A 24,042-nucleotide genomic window follows, 5' to 3' on the forward strand; every position below is an offset into this window, starting at 1 on the left:
TCACTGTAAACTAACATTCAAAGTTCTACGGTTAAATTTTAGTTATTTTATGCAACATTACAATATTTCTAATGCTATTTACAAATAAGTATTGTTGTAATCTGCATAGAAGTGCCAATGCAAGGCAAATATACCGAATCAAGTGTAGGCCATTCCAAGCAAGGCTGGCTTATTTCCTTCCCTGAAGGACATTAATTAACCAGATGGCTTATTACAACAATCAGTAGTTTGGTCACCATTTCTTAGCCTAGTTTATGTTCCAGATTTATTAATCAAATTTAAATTCCAACTGCCATAGTGGGATTGGAACCTGTGTCCCCAGCAAATCAGAGTACTAGTTTCATGACACTACTACTGACTTGAAATGTGATCACTATTGTAATGTAGGAAAATGTGATAGCCAAATTGCACACAGCAAAGACCCACAAACAGCTGTAAAATAAATGAGATTTTTCTGATGGTATTGGTTAAAATATAGATGTTGTCAGGATATTGGGAAAATTCCTTGCTCTTTTATCATCTTGGATCTTAAGTCTAGAATATGGGTTGAGTATCACCAAAAAGACAAAAACAATGTATTTAGAATACTTCAGAGGAAACTAGAGTGAAGGTTGAAGTGGAAATACATAAAGATCTGTGGAAGAAAATGGAGGCCTTAGGAATATGGATGCTAAGACATGTATGCTAAAAATTTCATATATAGATCACAAGACAAATGAAGAGGTACTTGAAATTGCAAGAGCAACAATAACTCTAAAAAGTGTCATCCAGAAAAGAAAATGTCAGTATTTCAGATATTTGATCAGAGCTGCAAAGCGACAGAGGTCTTTTCTAGAGGGCAAAGTAAAGGGCAGCAGAAAGAGGAGTCAACTTGACATAGATCAGAGCAGTTGTAGGCGAGCTAGGGTGGAGGCACAAGTACGACACAAGACAGACGAGTGTGACATATCTTGACACCAGATCTTCTAGTAGGAGTTTAGAATCATAGTATTCCTCCAATGCAGAGGGGGCCATTTGGCTCATCATGTCTGCACCGACTCTTTGACTACAGTATCTTACCCAAGCCCTGCCTCTCGCCCTATTCCCGTAACCCCACACATTTTCCATTGCTAGTACATCTAATCTACACATCTTGGGACACTAAGGAGCAATTTAGCATGGCCAATCCATCTAACTCGCACATCTTTGGACTAGCTATAAGCAAAAGTAACAGAGGACAAACTTGACTTGTGCAAAATAATGAGATGTTAAAGTAAATGTGCTACATTTACTACTTAGTACTCCACTGATGTGTCAGTTCAGATTATTTGCACAACTATCTGTAGTGTTGTCTAAACAATAAAGAGGAGATGGTTGCAGTGAAGAGGAGATGGTGGCAAGTTAGTGGTAGTGTCATGAAACTGGTATTCTGATTTGCTGGGGACACAGGTTCCAATCCCACTATGGCAGTTGGTGGAATTTAATTTTGATTACTAAATCTGGAACATAAACTCGGCTAAGAAATGGTGACCAAACTACTGATTGTTGTAAAAACCCATCTGGTTAATTAATGTCCTTCAGGAAAGGAAATAAGCCAGCCTTGCTTGGAATGGCAATGTGGCTGACTCTTAATTGCCCTCTAAAATAGACTACCAAGCCACTCAGTTCAAGGGCAATTCGGAAAGGGAAACAAGTGCTGGTCTTCCCAGCAATCCCACAAAAAGAAAAACATTCCCTCCTACCAAATACCAAATAGACCAACGTTGATTTTCCAAATGAAGATGATCACATATGTGAATCAGTGTCCTTCATAAATGTAGCATAGTGCAATGATACAAAGTTAGCATACCATAGAATTCCAGTGATCAACAGTTTCCTTCAATGTGCCATTCTAATGAGAGCTTGGGAGTAAGGTCATTTCTGAAATGATTACCTATTTATAGAAAGTGACAAAACATGTGAACAGAAAATGCAAGTTGCTTTGGATTCAAGTTGACACAAAACACTACTTCACTATCTTTTCACAATCACAAAACAGTTTCAAATCTGTCTACTTGTAATCTGAACCATAAACAAAATGTGGAATAAAGTTAAGATTTAAAAAATCTGTTCCAGCTGTGATACTGGCCACACCAGTTCATGAATAAAAAAGGTACTAGAACTACTCAACAGGCCAGGTAGCATCTATGCAGAGAGAAACAGAGTTTAACATTTCATGTTGATGACCTTTCATTAGTTTTAATCATCTAAAACTTTTAAGTAACGGGCAGCACAGTGGCTAGCACTGCTGCCTCACAGGACTCGGGTTCGATTCAGGCCTTGGGTCACTGAATGCGCGGAGTCTACACGTTCACTAAATTCTCCCTCAGGTGTACCTGAACAGGTGCCGGAGTGTGGCGACTAGGGGATTTTCACAGTAACTTCATTGCGCTGTTAATGCAAGCCTACTTATGACACTAATAAACTTTAAACCTTTAACCTGCTCAGTATCTCCGGCATTTTCTGCTTTTATAAGAGATTTTCTGCATCCACGGTACTTTGCTGTAGTTCCTAAAGGGTTCTGTCCCCTTGTAAATTAAGCAGAACTTCGCAATTGCCCCCCACCCGCCATTCTTCATGGTACACCCCAGAACAATCCCCTCCCTCACCTCAACGATGATGTATTGTTGCAGGTGGATTGCAGAGAGAGAGAGGGCCACTGACTGCTCTAGAGATTGGACACGGATCAGTGTGAGGTTGGTGAGGCCCCAACTCAAACTGTCAACAAAAGCAGCCCGCGGTAACTCGAGTCCCATTGGGGGTGGGTGGGGGTTCATAACCAGAAACCGTTAGATGTTCCAGACAAGTCCCGCCCGAGTAATGAGGAAAGAGAGTCTCCCACTTTCCAGAACAATCTCTCCCCGTAACATTGCCGGAAAGATGCCGAGACCGCACTTACCCTGCCCCTCCACTCACCGCCAGAATTTAACTGGAAGCAGCTGCCACATCTTCCGGCCCCCAGACACAAAAAAAGAGAAGCCCGGCTCCAACTTACCCTTCCGGGTCAAACCCCCCGGGGAGGAAGGAGCTGGGAAACACTTCCGGAGCAGAGGTCTGGGCTTTTGTTTTCACGCAGTCGGAGTTGAAGCAGAGGAGAGAAGGAGCGCGGCTGGCGGCGCCTCACACACAGGGTAACTCACACTCAGCCGGGGCCCCTTCTGGCGGAGGCTGCCCGGTGAGGGACGGGACGGGAGGCGGGTTATATTGGTCGGGGCGGTGCTGACCTTTTGCGGGCCTCTCGGACGGGGGTTGCCGTGCAGCTGCCGAGTGTGGGTTCGCTGTTGCCGGGGCTCGGCCTCCCTCCCGCCGGCCGTCGCTGGCAGCTCCTTTGTTTCTCGGGCAGTTCCCCCGCCTACGCGGCAGCAGCAGCAGCAGTTCAAGCCGTGACCGGCCGGCAGGCAAAACACCACTGCTGCTCGACCCACATTGTATAAAACATTATCGGAACTGAAGGTTAGCTGGGAGCAAAATCGCACTTAATGATGGTGATACTCTATCGCCGCGGATCGTTTTTCTTGTCTGAAAGAATTGGGGAGCGGATTAACCTTTTGTTATTGTTTGAAAGCAGAATGAAGTGGACAAGGTGCCAGATTGACTTGTTTTGGTATTTCGTTCACGCAGCCTTGATGAGAAGGTTTAACTTTGTGGTTACTGTGACTATAGTCACTAACAAGGTTAACCCTCACAAGTACAATCTTGGGGGATAAAGTAACCCAACCGTAGAATCAAATGGGTGTTAACGTTTGCTTTTAATTTTGTTTTGAACAAGAACAGCATAAACAAAACGTTAATATCGATAAGCAAAGGTTTCTTCATTATACCGTAATTCGTTAGCTGAATCTTTGAGCCTCCATCTAAATTTACTAAAATGATAGGTGAAGAGCTTTAAAATATTGCATCTAATTATGCAATTTTTAAAAAAATGTTCTGAAATATGGAAACTTAGATTAGTTAAAATAAGCAATGAGGCTTAGGATTTGATGCAAGGAACTCTGCTTTTGCTAATTTATAATGGGGTGGGGTAATGAAGCGGTACAGAGTAATGAGATAATTAGTGACTGGCAAAATAGGCTACATAAAATCGAACTTGTATGAAAATTCTTCAGGGATAATGTAGCACCTATATTAGAAGTAAATGGATGACACTATTGTGGATGTCAATGCAGTAATAAGTGAATGTTATAGAGCTGTTAGATCTTTTTTGTTCAGGATGTCTTCGTGCAGAAATCAAGTGTTCAGATGGACCTTCTAATTCAGCTGTCAGTTCCTGTGTCCATCATAGAGGATTGGCGTTACTTGAGTTTTGTGAACATCTTGGATACATCTCAATGTGCTTCCATCACCACCTTCCCCCACCCACCAAACCTGTTTTGACCACCAAATGAAGAAGTGACCATGCAGGATCACAGCCATAAGGTTGACCCCCAACTTTAGTGGATTGAGCTTTGAGCAAAAATTTGGAAAGTTAACCCTGTACACAAATTGTTAGAGAGGCATCTTTGTCAAGTATACAAGATAACAACAGGTAAAGAAAATATATTTGGATTCAGAACTGGCTTGGCCATAGAATACAGAGGGTAGCGGTGGAAAGGGTGTTTTTCTGAGTGGAGGTCTGTAACTAGTGTTCCGCAGGGATCAGTGCTGGGATCTCTACTGTTTGTAATATATATATAAATGACTTGGAAGAAAACATAGCTGATTTGATTAGCAAGTTTGTGGATGATACTAAAATTGGCAGAGTTGCGGATAGTGATGAAGTTTGTCTGAGAATACAGCAGGATATAGATAGGCTGGAAAATTGGGCGGAGAAATGGCAGATGGAATTTAATCCGGGCAAATGCGAGTTGATGCATTTTGGTAGATCCAATTCAGGTGGGAGCTATAAAATAAATGGCAGAACCATTAGGAGTACAGACACACAGAGATCTGGGAGTACAGGTCCACAGATCCTTAAAAGTGGCAGCATAAGTGGAAAAGGTGGTGAAGAAAACATATGGCATGCTTGCCTTCATCAGACGGGGCATCTAGTATGAAAGTTGGCAATTATGTTACAGTTATATGAAATGTTGGTTAGACCACATTTGGAATACTGTGCCCAATTTTGGTCACCACATTTCAGAAGGACGTGGAGGTTTTGGAGAGAGTACAGAAAAGGTTTATTAGTATGTTGCCTGGTATGGAGGGTATTAGCTCTGAGGAGAGATTGAATAAACAGGGATTGTTTTCCCTGGAAAGACAGAGGCTGAGGGGTGACTTGATAGAAGTTTATAAAATTATGAGGGGTATGGATAGGGCAAACAGTTGGAAGCTTTTTCCCAGGGCAGAAATGACAATTACAAGGGGGCACAAGTTCAAATGAAGGCGGGAAAGGTCAGTGGAGATGTGCGGGGGAAGCTTTTTACACAGAGGATGGTGGGAGCCTGGAATGCACTGCCACATGAGGTGGTTGAGGCAAATACATTAGTGACATTTAAGACTTATCTGGATAGGCACATGAACAGAAGGATATAAGCGGCTGGTCTAGATAGAACAATGTGATCGGCACAGGGCTGAAGGGCCTGTTCCTGTACTGTACTGTTCTTTGTTCTAAACCTTGAACACAAAGGGAAATCATATGCTCAAATTGGTTATTAAAAACCTCAGACTATTTGTTCATTATTGATCATGATGTGTGATGAGCACTTGGAGTGAACTTCAGAATAATCCATTGTATTGTTTTTTCCACTCCATTAATTGGCTCAAAATGTCCTTGGTGGAATATTTAGAACTGTATGTGACTATTTTGTTTCAAACTTACATGCTTCCCTTCCTATTTGTGTGTCTTTTTCCCCATGTTATATCTAACATGTTTATAACAATAAATAATCCCTGGATAGATAGCACTGTTTATGTGACTGAGCTGATGTTGAATGCTGTATATCGGATGGAATTACAATGTACTGAATATAGCTGACCAGCTGGTGCATGGTGTATGTGGATGAGATGGTTATATACTGGATGTGGCTGATCTGATGAATAATTTATAGTTTTTTCCCATAATATTTCTGCTTCCCCTAGCAGAGCATTAATGTGCTTTCCTACCGGAAATAAATTCTGAGAAATAATAATCAAGCCTATGCTTCCCTTTCAACAACCAGTTTAGGAAATCTGGTAAAGGCTTTACATTTCCTCCAAAGATGTGCAGGTTCGGTTGATTGGCCATGCTAAATTGCCCCTTTAGCGTCAGGGGACTAGCAGGGAAAATACATGGGGTTACGGGGCATGGGTGGGATTGTTGTCGGTGCAAGCACGATGTGCTGAATGGTCGCCTCCTGCATTGTAGGGATTCTATGATTCTATTTCAACCAAGGTTGCTTTATGACCCCTTGGTCACAAGGTTGCAAGCCAAGGCTACATGCCATTTGTATTCCCCCTCTCATCAAACCAGCTTCCCATCATCTGCCTTCTTTGGGACCAAAAAGATTAATAGAATCAATGATTCTCTTAGCCACATTACTTGGGCACAAAGGAACTTTGCTCTACACAAAATAAAGCTAAATTATGACTTGATTGGTATGTAGATTATCCAGAGTAATCAAAGTAGCTCAACCTCCATTTGCCTTATTTTTTGTAGAGCTACCGGAAAACAAAGCAGCAACTACTTTTGCGTAAACAAGATGGGATATTAAGCAGCTTTGCAAGATTTGGTAATAATATGGGAATGAGTTTTTTTTTTCAAACCATTTCTCTTAGTTAAGAAACCATTTCTTAGTTAAGTAGGCATGCATATTTTTAAGCTTCTGCATATGGTCAGTTCCATCATGAAATTGCGTTTGCAACTTTTTTCAGATGAAAGTCTCCAATTTTTATTTTCATTTGTTGCTCCAATACTCTGTAATGGTTGCTAGAAGAATTGTAGTAAGTGAAAATTCAAGAATTTTCCTTGTCCTGACATACAGTGCAATTTCAAAATTTCTACTGATAGATTGGTTTTCATTGTGTATGCTGAAGTACTGTTTTAGTGTACAAAATCAATATGTTAAACCTCTAAAGAATAACATTTTGGGCGCCAGCCACATGATGTATTGATTATATTCCTACAGTGTAGTATATTTTAGTTTGTGGTTGTAACTTAACTTTCTAATGCGCCTGGCACATAAGTGATTTTTAGGTTTGTTACACAAAATATCCAGAAGTATAGAAAATGAGCTGTTGCTTGGCCTAGACATTCCACTACAGTCGTCAAAGGTTTGCACAAGATCATTTGATCTCAGTTCTCTTGACATTTATAAATTGCGTGGAATTCTAGCTTGCTCATCTGAATCTCTTAATTAGATTGGATGTGAACTTCTTTCCAGATATCTATCCCTATCTCGGACCATTTAACAGAAAGAATAATGTAGGTCTTTTTCATTTTTAAAACACTAGAAGTACTGACGCAACTTTGTTGTCTAACTCACTGCACCATTCAAGCAAATGAGCTTAGAGTGGTAATTCTCCCTATGTTTCAAATGACATCATCACAGCTGGGCAGAGGAAAGAGATGCTGGTATGGAAGGGTTGGAAGGAGAACTTTGAGGGACTGTCAGTTTGCAATGCAAGTAAAAGGCACCCTCCTATTCAGTTTCCTTCGCTCAGTTTGATGATAGGTGCAATTAAGATGGGGTTGCTTTTAAAATAAAATGCACTTTTTAATTTCAAACATCAGGTACCACTTCAGAAGGAGCATTGTTCTGTTGAATAAATGGGCCATGCATTTCATGCATCTTGAGCGTAATGATGTAGAATATTTGTTTTTGAGTATTGAGCTCTACTCATAAATAATTAAGAATCGTATTGTTATAAGTGTTTATATCCATAAAAGAAAGTGATACACATTTACAAAGTGCCTTTCACATCCTTGGGAGGTCCTAAAGCTGTTCAGCAAATGCAAATGGACTATTTTGAAGTGCAGGTGCTTGGATGCATAAAGACAGCCAAGTTTGTACACAGCAGAGTCTGTCAAACGGCAATGATATAAATAGCCAGTTAACCTGTTCTTCTATTCTGCCCCACCTCCTTCACCCCCTTTTCAACTACATAGTTTTTCACATTGTTACTTCAGTTCTGTAGAAGGGTCTGTTTTTCTCCACAGATGCTGCCAGATCTGCTTAGTTTATCCAGCATTTTCTGTTTTAACCTGTTTTCATGTTGGTTGAGAGTTCAGTGTCGGCCAATATCTTTTGCCGTGGTTTTTATTTGCATTGCATCTAACTGGAGACACAGGGCTATGGTTTAATATATCACCTGAAAGGGAGCAACTGAGCATTTATTCAGCACTGTACTGACCTAGCTGCCCAAATTATGTGCTCCTAATTCTGTAATGAAAGGCACAAGCATCTGACTTGGGCAACAAAATTAACAAGTGAGCCAGATGGGGAACATAATGGCAGCAATTTGAAAATTGCAATAACTTCTCTATATAGTGCATAGTAAATATCTTGAGGTGCTTTATAGGAGTGTTATAAAGCAACACTTGACACTGACCCACATAATGAGGTATTAGAGCAGACGATAAGAAATAGGTTGTAAGGAACACCTTGAAGAAAGAGAGGCAGAGAGTTAGGCGATGGCTGCTCGTGCTGGAGTGATTAAAGCTGAGTTGCTCGAGATATCTGGGAAGGATATAGACCTCGAGGAAATTAGTGATAGGGAGGGACAAAGGACCATGGAAGAATTTAAAACCAGGATTAAAATTAAGATATTGTTTAACTGGGGACCAAAGTAGGTTAGCTATTGCAGGAGTGATGAATGAACAGGACATGGTGCAAGGAAAAGGAGGGGAGTAGAGTTTTGAATGACCTCCAGTTTACAGAAAGTAGAACATGGAAGGCCAGCCAGGTGTACATTGGAAGAACCAAGAGTAGAGGTAATAAAGGCGAGAGGGTTAGAATATAAGAGCAGGGATGTACTTCTGAGGCAGTATAAGGCTCTGGTCCGACCCCATTTGGAGTATGGGTAGTTTTGAGCCCCATACCTAAGGAAGGATGTGCTGGCCTTGGAAAGGGCCCAGGGGAGGTCTACAAGAATGATCCCTGGAATGAAGAGCTTGTCGTATGAGGAACGGTTGAGGACTCTGGGTCTGTACTCGTTGGAGTTTAGAAGGATAAAAAGGGGATCTTATTGAAACTTGCAGGATACTGTGAGGCCTGGATAGAGTGGATGTGGAGAGGATGTTTCCACTAATAGGAAAAACTAGAACCAGAAGGCACAAACTCGGGCTAAAGGGACGATCCTTTAGAACAGAGTTGAGGAGGAATTTCTTCAGCCAGAGGGTGGTGAATCTGTGGAACTCTTTGCCGCAGAAGGCTGTGGATGCCAAATCATTGAGTGTCTTTAAGACAGAGATAGATAGGTTCTTGATTAACAAGGGGATCAGGGGTTATGGGGAAAAGGCAGGAGAATGGGGATGAGAAAAATATCAGCTATGGTTGAAAGGCGGAGCAGACTCGATGGGTTGAGTGGCCTAATTCTGCTCCTACGTCTTATGGCACGGAAGAGGATTTCAGCAGCAGATGATCTGAGGCTTTGGTCTTCCCAGCATTTAGTTGGGGAAGATTTCTACTCAGTGCTGGATGTCAGACTGCTAGTCTGACAATTTAGAGACAGTGGAGAGAGAGCTCGATATCATTGAGAAACTGACCTGTGTTTTCAGATGTCACCGAGAAGTAGCATCTCAATGAGAAATAGGAGGAGGCCAAAGATTGGGGTGAATGATTGCTTTGCAGACCAGAGGAAATTATACAGTGAGGTTCCCAAGGCTCAGAACTAGGGACTATTGCTTTTCCTGATCTATATTAAAGACTTGGACTTGGGTTTGCAGGGCACAATTTTAAATTTTGCTGATGGCAGTAAACTTGAAAGTATTACGAACTGTGCAGAAGGGTAGCGATAGACTTCAAAAGACTTAGGCTGGTGGTAGGGGTGGACATGTGGTAGAATATATTCAATGCAGAGATATACAAAGTGATTATACTTTGGTGGGAAGAATGAGGAGAGACATGAAATAAAGGATGCCATTCTTAAAGGGGTGCGAGAGCAGAGGAACCTGAGTGTATGTGCATAACTCATTGAAGGTGGCAGAGCAAGTTCAGAAAGTGTGTTCATAAAGCATTCAAGATCCTGGATTGTATAAATAGCGTAAGTCCAACGTCCAACCCCAGTCCAACGCCGGCATCTCCACATCCTGTATAAATAGCATCATAGAGTGTGGGATCACTCATCTTGTTAATCTCGCAAAGCATTCCTGAAGAAGTCACACATCCCCACTAACTCATGGGAGATCTTGGCTTATGACCAATGAAAATGGAGAAGGTTCATTTGGGACGGCAACAACACATCAACAGAGTTCACCAGGAGCGCGCAGAGACAAAGTTAAGGTGTCAAAGAGAGTGCACAAATCTCCAGGCATCTCATTCACCCAACCCTCCTAGTACTATCTGCCTCATGTGGCAGAGTCTACAGATTGCCCACTGAATCATCACAGAACCCATAAACCCAAGTGGAAGAATATCATCCTTGATCCCAAGGGACTGTCGAAGAAGAATATCTTACTCATATAAATGACTGTATTCTAATAGATTAAAATGTCAAAATTTGCTGACAATACCAAACTTGGAGATCTGCTAATCGGTGATGCATTACCGGGGTATAGGCAAGCAGAATTGGCAAGTTTGAGACGGAATTCCATACAGAGAAGTGTGAGATGATGAAGAAGGAATAGGGAGAGGCAATGTGACATAATTGCACCGTTCCAAAGAGTATATAGTTCGAAGTCAGGGTGATGTGCACTTTGGAGAGGAACCTGCAGGTGGTGGTGTTCCCATGTGTCTGCTGCTCTTGTCCTTCTAGGGGGGTAGAGATCACAGAATTGCACAGTGTTGTTGAAGTATATAAGTATCTTGTATATTGTACAAACTGCTGCCAGTAAGCGTTCGTGAATTGGGGTGCCAATCAAGTGGAGTACTTTGTCCTAGAATGTGTCAAGATTTTTGCCCTCAACCAAGTGTAGAATTCCATTACTTTCCTGACTTGTGCCTTTTAGTTGGTGGACAGGCTTTGGGAAATCAGGAGGTAAGTTACATGCCTCAGAATTCTGACCTTCTATAGCCATAGTATTTATATGGCTTGTTCAGTTTCTGGTCAATGCTAACCATTAGGATGTTGATAGTGGGGGATTCCGTGATGGGAGTGCCATCGATTGCCATAGGGAGATGTTTAATTCTATCTTGCTGCAGATTCTCAGTCCCTGGCACTTGTGTGGCATGAATATTGCTTGCCACTTATAAGCCCAAACCTGAATATTATCCAGGTAGGTATTGCTGCATACGCACATGGATTGCCTCAGTATCTGAGCAGTTTTGAATGGGGTTGAACATTGTGCATTCATCAGTGAACTTCCTCACTTCTGACCTTATGATGAAAGAAAGGTCATTGAAGGAGCAACTGGTGACGGTTGGGTGTTGGACAGTAGCCTGAGAAACTCCTACAGTGATGGATTGAAATGATTGACCTCCAACAATCACAGCCATAAGATAAGAACATAAGATTCCAACCAACAGAGTTTTCCCCTGGTTCACTTTGACTTCAATTTTGCCAGGGCTCCTTGGTACCACACTTTGTCAAATATTGCCTTCATGTCAAGGACAGTCACACTCCTCTGCCTTCCCCTCTTGGGTTCAGCTCTTGTCCACCATTTGGAACAAGACTGCAATGAGTTCAGGAGCTGACTGGCCCTGATAGAATTCAAAGTGAGCATCAGTGAACCAGTTATTGCTGTGTGTGTGTCGCTTGATGGCACTATCAATGTCACCTTCCATCACTTTGCTAATGATCAAGTGGAGGCTGATGAGGGCAGTATTGACCAGATTCGATTTTGTTCTGCTTTATGGATAGGATGCACCTGGGAAATTTTCCACATTGTCAGGTAATTACCATATTCTGGCTGTATTAATATTATGATCACTTCCCTAAATGACTCCTTCCTGACAGTTGGTGCACTTGATCGTCCTCATTTCCAGAATCAGATCTAACGATGCTTTCTTCCTCTTTGGGCCTGAAACTTCCTGGTGAAGAAAATTCTCCTGAACGCCATTCAGAAACTCTTGTTTCCCCTCACCATTTCTATCCCCATCCATATTAGGATAATTAAAGCCATGTAATCTATAGTTTTTCTCCCCTTTTTAAATGCAGTTATCTCATTTCTAATTTTATTTTGTAATGTTATGTCCAACTGATTAATATTGAAGTAAAATAGTTCTTTAGTATTCCTGCTATTTTGCTATTGCTGCCTGACATTTTATCCTGTCCACCCCTTAGTGGCCCTTTTTCCTTTTTTTAATATACCTATGGAACTAATTCTAAATTCCTGTGGAACTGTTCACTAATGTCCTTTAGGGAAGGAAATTGCCATCCTTACCCAGTCTGACCTACATGTGACTTCAGAGCCACAGCAATGTGGTTGACTCTCAATTGCCCTCCAAGAGCAATTAGGGATGGGCAATAAATGCTGGCCAGCCAGCAATGCCCATATCCCATGAATGAATTAAAAAAAATTTTGCTATGTTGTTTTATTTTAATTATAATGCGATTAGGCAAGAATTAGGGAACAGAAACTGTCAGGGAAAGGCACAAATGAAAAGTGGAGCTTGTTCAAGGAACAAATACTGCATGTCCTTGATACGTATGTCCCTGTCAGGCAGGGAGGAAATGGCCGAGTGAGGGAACCATGGTTCACAAAAGAGGTTGAATGTCTTGTCAAGAGGAAAAAGGAAGCGTATGTAAGGATGAGAAAACAAGGTTCAGTTGGGTTGCTTGAGGGTTACAAGGTAACAAGCAATGAGCTTAAAAAAAGGGCTTAGGAGAGCTAGGAGGGGGCATGAGAAGTCCTTGACGGGTCGGATCAAGGAAAACCCCAAGGCATTTTACTCTTATGTGAGGAATAAAAGAATGACCAGGGTGAAGTTGGGGCCGGCCAAGGATAGTAGTGGGAACTTGTGCATGGAGTCAGAAGAGATACGAGAGGCGATGAATGAATACTTTTCTTCAGTGCTCACTAAGGAGAGGGGCCATGTTTTTGAGGATGAGTGTGAGATACAGGCTGATAGGCTGGAGGAGGTGGATGTTCTAAGGGAAGATGTATTAGCAATTTTGAAAAACCTGAGGGTCGATAAGTCCCCTGGGCCAGATGGGATTTATCCTAGGATTCTTTGGGAGGCAAGGGATATGATTGCAGAGCCTTTGGCTTTGATCTTTGGGTCCTCACTGTCCATGGGGATAGTGCCAGAGGACTGGAGAGTGGCAAATGTTGTTCCTCTGTTCAAGAAAGGAAATAGGAATGACCCTGGTAATTATCGGCCGGTTAGTCTTACTTCGGTGGTCGGTAAGTTAATGGAAAAGGTCCTGAGGGATAGGATTTATGACCATTTGGAAAGATGCAGCTTAATCCGGGATAGTCAACATGGATTCATGAAGGGTAAGTCTTGCCTAACAAATTTGATTGAATTCTTTGAGGAGGTAACTAAGTGTGTAGATGAAGGTAGAGCAGTTGATGTCGTATACATGGATTTTAATAAGGTGTTTGATAAGGTTCCCCATGGTCAGCTCATGAAGAAAGTAAGGAGGTGTGGGATTGAGGGAAATTTGGCCGATTGGATAAGTAACTGGCTATCTCATAGATGACAGGGTGGTGGTGGATGGAAAATGCTCAGACTGGAGACCAGTTACCAGCGGTGTACCACAGGGATCAGTGCTGGGTCCTCTGCTATTTGTGATTTTTATTAATGACTTAGAGGAGGGGGCTGAAGGGTGGATCAGTAAATTTGCGGATGACACCAAGATTGGTGGAGTAGTGGATGAGGTGGAGGGCTGTTGTAGGCTGCAAAGAGACATTGATAGAATGCAGAGCTGGGCCGAAAAATGGCAGATGGATTTTAACACTGATAAGTGCGAGGTGATTCGTTTTGGTAGGACAAATTTAAATGCGGATTACAGGGTCAACAGCAGGGTTCTGAGGAATGTGGAGGAACAGAGAGATCTTGGGGTTCATATCCACAGATCTCTGAAGGTTGCCACTCGGGTGGATAGAGCCGTGAAGAAGGCCTATAGTGTGTTGGCATTTATTAACAGGGGTTTTGAGTTTAAGAGCCGTGGGGTTATGCTGCAACTGTACAGGACCTTGGTGAGACCACATTTGGAGTATTGTGTGCAGTTCTGGTCACCTCACTATAAAAAGGATGTGGAAGCATTGGAGAGAGTGCAAGGGAGATTTACCAGGATGCTGCCTGGTTTGGAGGGTATGTCTTATGAGGAAAGGTTGAGGGAGCTAGGGCTTTTCTCTTTAGAGTGGAGGAGGATGAGAGGCGACTTAATAGAGGTTTATAAGATGATGAGGGGGATAGATAGAGTGGACGTTCAGAGACTATTTCCTCGGGTGGATGTAGCTGTTATTAGGGGGCATAACTATAAGGTTCATGGTGGGAGATATAGGAGGGATGTCCGAGGTAGGTTCTTTACGCAGAGTGGTTGGGGTGTGGAATGGACTGCCTGCTATGATAGTGGAATCGGACACTTTAGGAACTTTCAAGCGGTTATTGGAGCACACCAGAATGATAGAGAGTGGGATAGCTTGATCTTGGTTTCGGACAAAGCTCAGCACAACATCAAGGGCCGAAGGGCCTGTACTGTTCTATGTTCTATTTTACTTGGTAAATCAATTTTATAGTTTCTCTTTGTCTTCCAAATTGTTTTTATGAAGTAACCTTAATGGCACAAAATGAAGCCATTCGGCCTCCAAGCCCATGTTGAACTTCTCTCCTCCTAATTCCCGTAATTCCCTTGTCGCAATCACCATTCACTTAGTGTATGCCTCTTTCTTTAACTTCAGTGTTTTCCTTTTTCCCATTGATGATGTTTTATTGGTGCTTAGTTCTCTTTTAATGGATTATATCTTCCTGAGTTCTGTTTAACACTTTTATTTTCCCAAGTTGTATTCTCAACATCTCGAAATCAACTTTTTTCCAATCTATCATCGTGATCTTTGCTATACTGCTGTCCTTCTCTGTTGTGTTTGAGCAGCTGACATTATGTCCCCCGATTTTTTTCTTTTTCATTTTCAGTGTGGTTTTGGTTCATTCCCCACTACTAGAACCAGTGGCAAATCCTCTGTAATTGAGCTTCTTGGACACTAGGTTGGAAAAGCGTTCTGTGCACATTGCTGGAATTCCATTTCTTAATCCTCTTTACCTTCCTCCTTTGACCTATTAAATATGGGATCATTGAAATTCCCAATAATTATTCTGCTTTCCACTCAAATATGAATTTGTTTGCATATTTCCTCTACCTCCCTTCCACCTTAAGTGGTCTGAGGATTATGGTATTGGTGTGACTGATGCTTTATTTTTTTCTCTATCCACCTGGATTCTATTTCTGTCTTACTGATGACATTGTAATTTTCTACTGCCATTATGCTATTTCTAATAAAAGAACAACTCCACCTCTCATTTTCCCCTCTATCTTTCCTTAAGTATAGTATAAGTCCCAATTTCTCTAATACCACAACTTTGAAATATCTACAATGTCTGGTTCCTCACATCTTATTACATCTAGTTGCTCTGTTTTTATTATGCTCACAGTGTGCATTGATGTACAGTTTAATTCATTTTTAATAGCAGTTCCTTTCACTTTATATTAACCATCTTTTTATACTACTGTTCTATAGTTAATTTATTCCATGTCACTTAAATCCTCCTTTGTTTTAGTCTGGTTTATATTTCAGATTGTTTAATTTCTTGTACACCCCTCCATCCATCTTACTAGTTCAAAGCCTTTGCCACTTTTTATCCTTTTCACTCGGACACTGCTCCCATTCCAGTTCAGATGCAACTTGTTCCGTATGTCTAGCTGCTGCTTGTCCCAGTGTTGGTGTCAGTAGCCCAAGAAAATGAACCTCCTTTTTTTCCCCCATATAGTACTTGGCCTTTAGCCATGTATTAATTTTCCTGATCTGTCTGTGCCAATTTGCACATAATCTCTGAATTGTTGCCTGAACTATTACCCTCAAGATCCTGCTTTTTAATTTTGCTCTGTTCTTGATACTCCCTCAGCAGGACCTCACCTCTTCCTTTGATCCAACATGTCATCAACAGCTAGATTCTCCCCGCTTTCCAGATTACTCTTCCAATCTTTCTAACTTTCTACAGCTCCCCAATTCTACCCCAAAAACCTTCATTCCATTATCTCCAACCTCTTGTGCCATCCTGTGCCCTGTCTTCAGCTGCCTAACTCCCCAGATTTTCCTCCACAGACTGTTTAACCTCTTTCTTCCTTTCAAGGTACCCATTAAAATCCATCTTGCTCACCAAACATTTGTTTGCACTCTAATCTTTCTTCGTTTGGCTCACAGCCTCTTTTCCTTTGTGAAAAAGCTCAGGACTTCTTGATTATACAGGTGCTATATAAATCTTGGTTGAATGGCAACAATCAAATACTAGAACACAACTTTTAATTGGTCTTAACTCAGGTTGTTTTTTTTTGCATGTGTAACTTTTTTCCTTCAAAAATAGTCAGTGAAGAGTGAATATTTTAAAGCATTTCGGCCCATAATTTCTTGGTCCCAGCATCACATTTCGGAGGGAGCCCAATGATACGCTGGGGAATCCCTCTGGGAAGTTTTCACGTAAGGATTTACCTGGCAATTGTAGGAAAGCATTAAATTCCCCTGGACTTAAATCGCTAACTTCAGATGGTTCTGCCAGTTTGTCACACTGAAAGGATTAGAAGAGAATCACTTGCAACTCCAGAGTAACTTTGTGAACACCCAGACTGAGCCCCATAAAAGGGGACATTCCTTTCTTCCCTATACCCCAGTTACTCGTCACTGAAGCAGCGATGAAGGCTGGGCAAGGCAGGGGCTTTGGAATTTCAGTGAGGGCAAGACCATCCAGAGTGGCAATTGTCACTCTGATGAAGTTACTGGTCTTCATGATTGAGGCTTTTGAAGCATGAGTACAGTCCACTTCCAATGAATTACAGCTCACTGTCAGGGAATTCTAAATCGGGAAATTAGGCTTAAAAGGCAATTGACTCATTTTGCTTAGAAGTGGCTGTCCATGCATTAACTATAACCTTGTATAATAGTGTGATGGGAAACGGGATTGAGTAACAAAGTTGAAGGCTCAGAAGTCTCTGGAGTAATCTCTGAAAAATTCTTGAACTAATATTTTAATTTGCTTCAAAGAAATTAGTAATGGCTATTTTATCAAGAGAAATAGTAAGCTTGAGAGTATACACTTCTACACACTTATAACTTGCTATACTTCCCGCAAGTAAGTCACTTAAACTGATTATTGAGAATGAAAGCTACAAGTACTTTAGCACTTGATTGCTAAACTCACTGATTGTTGAATCATTGTGAATAATTTGTATGGAAATGTAACGGCATTGCTACTTGACAGGTGCATCAGCTTGAAATCTGTTCTTTTCTGTAGGATGTGAAGCATGCTCTTGGAAATCAGCATGTCAAGTGGCTAAAGCTGAAAGTGCCAACAATTGCCAATCAAATATGGGGAACACCACAACTAAATTTCGCAAGGCGCTCATAAATGGCGATGAATCTTTGGCCTACCAGTTGTATGAGAGCAATCCTCAGTTCAAGGAGTCTCTAGATCCAAATACCTCTTATGGAGAGCCTTATCAACATAATACTCCCCTGCATTATGCTGCCAGACATGCTATGAGCAAGTTGCTGCTGTGAGTATTCAACCTGAATTCCTTAGTTTGTGTTTGAAGGTTTAAGATGTTCATTATTTTAATTTGTCACATTTGTAGTTCTGCTCTCTAGAGATTACTTTGTCCAAGTGATCCTAACTAAATATGTTGTATGTTTGTCAAATTATGCAATGGAATTTATTGAATTACCTCAATCCATGGGCTATGTTTTGATGGTTAAAAATCTGTAAGAGAAAAGGATTGCTAGAATCTCTTGCAATACAGTTGAAGGTAAAACTGATGATGGAGAGAATTAAATTGTTATAAAACTGTTTTGAATCAGTACTATGTATAGGTGCTCAACACATCTTGTGGATACATTTTGGGGTTTAACTTCCTTTCCAAACTTGATCTCTTCACAGCCTATGACATTACCCATCCATGCATGTGAACCATTAAAAATAGCATTTTATTAGAATTGGCTCGATGGTGGAACACTGTTAAAGGATGACGGTGTAGACCAGGGGTTGGCAATCTTTGAGAAATGGCGTGCATCTTCACTTGTTCACTCTAATTTAAGATTTTGTGTGCCAGTAATACATCCTAAAATTTATACAGTCTCTAGAGATAAAGTAACTAAGGTTTTTAAAATACTTGAGCTTCATTTAAAATTAAAATACAGATCTTAGCAGTTTAGTGTGATCCTTGCCCTTGCTGAGTTTTCCAATGTCAAGCACGTATTGGGATATTTTAAGCTGCACACTGACTTCTAGATGATCAGTTGTTAATTGGCTCTGGAGGCTAGAAGACTGACTTAATGTGTGCAAATACCTGTTTATGCAAATATCTGGATCCAAATGCTGAAAACATCACAAATGCAATTTTCTTCAATAGTTAAATTTCGCTGGCAGGGACATACCGCGGATCAGAATAGAGGCCCCGTGATCTCCCTCAGTAGCTTCAAGTACTGCCACAGATCTCTAAACTTTGCCCATAATTCCGATTCATCAGGAAAGGTTTTCTTGTGCTTAATTTGAAAATGTTGTTGAACGCTTGATGTACGACAAACAGCACTTTCACAACAGAAAGAATAGACAGCACACATGTTCTTTTGAATAATCCAAATTTGTTTGTGCAAGAAGGCTGAAATGAAGAGACCTCTAATGCACTATTCCGCATTGTGATGCTGATGTAAGCAGCAAATTAGGACTTAAAATATCAAGGCCATGAATAAAAAAACAAGCATTTACTATTTAAATGCTATACATCTTTATCAATGTAATGTGCCTTCCCAGGATAAGGAAATGACAAAGTATTAGATTTAGATCCTTTTGTGCCATTCATTGGACTAGCAGGGTGAGTGCCACTCAAAATCATCTCCTGATCCACCTTTGGCACACATGCCATTGATTGCTGACCCCTGATGCAGTCAATCATCTCCAAAAGTTAAAGACTGGTTGATGAGGCTAAGGAGGGATCGTTTATCTTTGTCACGATGAACATAAGAACACATGAGATGTCATTTATGACTAAATGGTGTTTTGATGCATTGACAGGACAGAAATCTGATTAGAGGGATTCAAACATGGAATTATGGGGAAGTAAGGCAAAGATTTGGGAAGTGATTTGTTCAAGGTGGATAAGGACTGGATAAGGACTTTGGAGTGGAAAGGAAGCTTGGAGATTGTTTTCAAAGGGCTATGGGTTTTTTGCTTGAGGAGAAAGATGATGGCAGATATGAAAGAAAGGGAAACAGGAGAGGGCCGCAATTTGTAACAAAATCAACTAATGTAGAAGTCAAGTGGATGGCCAGTTGTTCAGTGCAGATAGAGTCAAGGGAATCGGAGTATGCTGATCTGTTTTGGTATTAAATGAAATCAGGAAATGAAAGGGAGAGAGGATCGCAAGGAAATTACAGTCACCTGGGGAGGCACTGACATTTTGGTATTGTCACTGATGAGTAATCCAGGGTAATGCTCTTGGGACCAGGATACAAATGACACCACGGAGATGGTGGAATTTGAATTCAATAAAAATCTGGAATTAAAAGTCTAATAATGAAAGCATAGTCATTTTAAAAAGCCCAGGTTCACGAATGTCATTTTTTAAGGAAAGAAGTCTGCCATCCTTACCTGGTCTGGCCTACATGTGACTCCAGACCCACAGCAATGTGGTTGACTCTTAAATACCCTCTGAAATAACCTAGCAAGTCATTCAGTTGAATCACACAACTACAAAGTCAATTTTTAAAAATGAAACCTGAGGGACCACCCAGCATCAACCTAGGCACCGGAAATGACAGCAGCAAAACCAGCCCTGCCAACCCTACAAAGTTCTCCTTACTAACATGTGGAGGCTTGTGCCAAAATTGGGAGAGCTGTCTCACAGACTAGTCAAGCAGTGGCTCAGAAGCACTACCACAGACCAAGCTGGCCAAGTTCTAAAGGACATATCTGCGAGACTGGGTCTGTGGCAGCTGGTGAGGGAACTAACGAGGGGAAAAAATATTTGACCTCATCCTGACCTGTCTGCCGCATTTGAGGATACTGTCCGTCATGTGTGACACTATCACCGTGCTAAATGGTGTAGATTTCGAACAGATCTAGCAACTCGAGGTGGGGCATCCATGAAGCACTGTGGTCCATCAGCAGCAGCAGAAACTTACTCAACCACAATCTGTTAACTCATGACCCGGCATCACCAAGCCAGGGGATCGACCCTGTTTCAATGAAGAGTGCAGGAGGGCATCCCAGGAGCAGCACCTGATATACCTAGAAATGAGATGTCAATCTGGTGATACTACAACCGAGGAGACTTGTGTGCCAAGCACCTTAAGCAGCAAGGTGGGAAAGTGGAGTTGAGGATTATTGTATCAGATCAGTCATGATATTGAAAGGCATAGGTGACTTGATGGGTGAGTGGCCTATTTCAGCACCTACATCTTGTGGCCAAGTGATAGACAGAGATAAGCAATTCCAAAACCATCAGATTTAAGATTTGCAGTCCTGCCACACCCACTCGTGAATGATAATGGACAATGAAACAGTTTACTGGACGAGAAAGCTCCACAAATATCCCCATTCTCTATGATAGAGGAGCACAGCACATCAGTGCAGAAGATGAGGCTAAAGCATTTGCAACAATTTTCAGCCAGCAGTGCAGAGTGAATGATCCATCTTGGCCATCAGCCAATTCAATTCACTCCATATGATATCAAGAAACGGCTGAACGCACTGGATACTGCAAAGGCTATAGGCCCTGACAATATTCTGGCAATAGTACTGAAAGACGTGTTCCAAAACTTGCCATGCTCCAAGCCAAGCTGTTCCAACACAGCTGCAACACTGGCATCTACCCAGCAATGTGCAAAATTGCCTGGATATGTTCTGCTCAAACCCAGCCAATTACAGCCACTCAGTCTTCTCTCAACCATCAGTAAAGTGATGGAGGGATCATCAGCAGCGATATTAAACGAACAGTGCTATTCGAATTGCAAAGCAATAACCTGCTCATAGACGCTCAGTTTGGGCTCCACCAGAGTCACTCATTATAGTCTTAATTCGAACATGATCAAAAAAGCTGAATTGCAGAATCATCTCAGGTTCAGGACATCACTGCAGACGTTCCCTCAGGGTAGTGTCCGAGACCCAACCATCTTCAGCTGCTTATCAAAGACTTTCATTCCATCATAAGGTCAGAAGTGGGGATGTTCACAGATGACTGCAAAGTCAGATAATGAAGCAGTTCATGTCCAAATGCAGCAAGACCTGGCCAATATGCAGGCTTGGGCTGACAAGTGGTGAGTAACATTTACATCACACAACTGTCAGGCAGTGACCGTCTCTAACAAAAGAATCTAACTTTATCCCTTGATATTCAGTGGCATTATCATCACTGAATTCCCCACTATCAATATTCTGGGAGTTAACATTGGTCAGGAACTGAACTGGACCAGCTATATAAAAACTGAGTGGAATTTTCTGCACCTCCTGCTGGGGAGAGGGGGAGGTGTTGTTGTCTAATGAGGACGGGTTCGACAGGCTAAGTTTGTAGTCTAGCTGGAGTTTAAAAGAGTGAGAGACAACTTGATTGAAACATACAAGATCCTCTGGGTTCTTGACAGGGTGGGTGTGGGAGGATATTTTCCCTGTGGGAAAATCTAGAAATAGGGATCATTGTTTAAAAAATGTGGGGTCGCCTATTTAAGACCGAGATAAGGAGAATTTTTTTTCGCTTGAGGGTCATGAGTCTTTGGAACTCTTCCTCATTTGTATGGTTGTGTGAAATTATTTGGCAGTAAAGCTAATCATTCTTTGAAACTGTTATCTATTTGTTACTGATTTTTATTTGGGAGCCATAGCTGTTGAATCTGGTGCATCAGGCAATCACAATTGTTCCTTTGTTTATGGCAATACAGTTATTAATTTCACTGGTTCAATTTATGAAGCCACCTGCAGCACTGTGGCTTCTCTCTGGTTCCTATTTTACTTTGGTTTTTGCTGTTGGCAAATTGGAATAATGTCCATGAAGTTCATGAATCCTTGTAGTTGTGATTGACAGCAGTTGTACAATATCTTCTGGAGAAGCAGGAGCGAGGGAAGAGCACATTATTGAAAAATAAGTTATTTGATTTTGGAACTTGGTCTTTGTTGTACTATCCCACCAAACTGAAACCATTTACTTCTCAGATGGCAGCATTTGTCAAGAATTAGTGAGTTGTTTAATAGTTCTTAAATTAATTGCATTAGCAGTTTTAATATATCATACACTTATAAGCAACCCATTTTGCATATTAAATTACTTAGTATGCAATGTTAAGACTTAGAAATGTATAGTTTAGGAGCATTAAAAAAGTACTATTCAGGTGAAGTTAAATGCTAAATGAATCCATAATCTGAAAATAAAGTTGTCCTGTGTTGAATACTTCATCTGATGTAAGAATGTCAACTGATGTAATTTATTTAGTGCATTTACAGTCAAAAAACATCCAAACGGATAAAGAGACAAAAATTGAGGCTAACTGTAGATTCTCGGAAGACTCCAGATAATAGTGTAGATGTGAGAAGATAACCCACTGTTGAAGTTTGTTTGGCTACAGCTGCATAAGTAAGAGTAGAAAAAATGAGAACAACCCCAGAGTTGGAACGCCAAGGAGAATGGTGTGGTTGACTATCGAGGTTCTGGGAAGGTTGAAAAGATGGAGAGATAACACATCATTGGCACAGTCGTAGGGAATATCATAGAACCTTATAGTGCAGAAGAGGCTCTTCAGTCCATCGGGTCTGCAGCAACGAGAGAGAAACATCTGACCTCCCACCTAATTTACCAGTCCTTTTTAAAGGATGTGAGCCAACTCGCTTCGACCAGCCTCCCAGGAGCCCATTATTTTTCCTCGTAACCCCTTGGATTGATGGACCCTTGATCTAAGGGGAAACAGCTGTTCCTTATCCTCTCTGCGCCATGCACCTCGATCAGGTTGCCCCTCAGTCTTTCCTGCTCCAACAAAAACGACCCAAGCCTATCCAACCTCTCTTCACAATTTAAATGTTCCATCCCAAGCAGCATCCTGGTGAATCTCCTCTGCACCCCTACCAGTGCAATTATATCCTTCCTTAATGTGGCGACCAGAACCGCACAGTACTCTAGCTGTGGCCTCACCAAAGTTCTATGCAACTGCAACATGACTTCCCTGCTTTTGTAATCTATGCCTCGATTAATAAAGGCAAATGTCTCATATGCCCTTTTCACCTCCATACTAACAAGCCCTTCTGCCTTCAGAGACTTATGGACAAACACGCAAAGGTCCATTTGTTCCACTGAACTTCCAAGTGTCATGCCATTCATTGAATACTTACACTTGGGAAGGACTAATTTGACAAGTATCACCTCACTTTTCAGTGTTAAATTCCATCTGCCACTCTTCTGCCCATTTGACCATCCCGCCTATATCTTCTTGTAGCCTAAGACCACCCGGCCAATTTTTGTGTCCTCCGCAAACTTGCTAATCCTACCCCGCACGTAGTCATCTATGTCATTTATGTAAATTACAAATAATAGGCGACCCAGAACAGATCCATGTTGTACGCCACTGGACACTGGCTTCCAGTCACTAAAGCAGTCTTCTGTCATCACCCTCTGTCTCTGACAACTGGGCCAATTTTGAATCCACTTTATCAAATTACGCTGTAACCCATGTGCATTTGCCGCATTTATAAGTCTTGCGTGGGACTTTGTCAAAGGCTTTGCTGAAATCCATATAAACTACATCAACTGCACTACCCTCATCTACACACCTGATCA

The 24,042-nt window shown here is 41.5% G+C and overlaps 2 protein-coding genes across 10 annotated transcripts in view; one reads left to right on the top strand and one right to left on the bottom strand.

Moving 5' to 3' along the window:
• Positions 1 to 3,027, bottom strand: part of krit1 (KRIT1 ankyrin repeat containing) — a 56,754-nt gene extending 53,727 nt beyond the window's left edge. The window contains exons 1-2 of one of the 4 annotated variants that reach the window (XM_078235650.1): positions 2,935 to 3,024; positions 1,829 to 1,912 (exon numbers count right to left, since the gene is read on the bottom strand). The gene's annotated coding sequence lies outside the window, so the exon portion shown is untranslated. Of the gene's footprint in view, positions 1 to 1,828; positions 1,913 to 2,917 lie in introns of all 4 variants that reach the window. The other 3 variants (XM_078235640.1, XM_078235631.1, XM_078235659.1) reach the window with 3 other exon arrangements.
• A 6-nt stretch (positions 3,028 to 3,033) lies between these two features.
• The window catches only part of LOC144507960 (ankyrin repeat and IBR domain-containing protein 1-like), a 97,655-nt gene continuing 76,646 nt past the window's right edge, over positions 3,034 to 24,042 (top strand). For 3 of the 6 annotated variants that reach the window (XM_078235570.1, XM_078235589.1, XM_078235607.1), the window contains exons 1-2: positions 3,089 to 3,471; positions 17,523 to 17,784. In XM_078235570.1, coding sequence (XP_078091696.1) covers positions 17,597 to 17,784 — 188 coding nt within the window. In that variant the 5' untranslated portion in view covers positions 3,089 to 3,471; positions 17,523 to 17,596. Of the gene's footprint in view, positions 3,472 to 17,522; positions 17,785 to 24,042 lie in introns of all 6 variants that reach the window. The other 3 variants (XM_078235618.1, XM_078235597.1, XM_078235578.1) reach the window with 3 other exon arrangements.

This window comes from Mustelus asterias, chromosome 2 (assembly GCF_964213995.1).
Source record: "Mustelus asterias chromosome 2, sMusAst1.hap1.1, whole genome shotgun sequence".
NCBI lineage: Eukaryota > Metazoa > Chordata > Chondrichthyes > Carcharhiniformes > Triakidae > Mustelus > Mustelus asterias.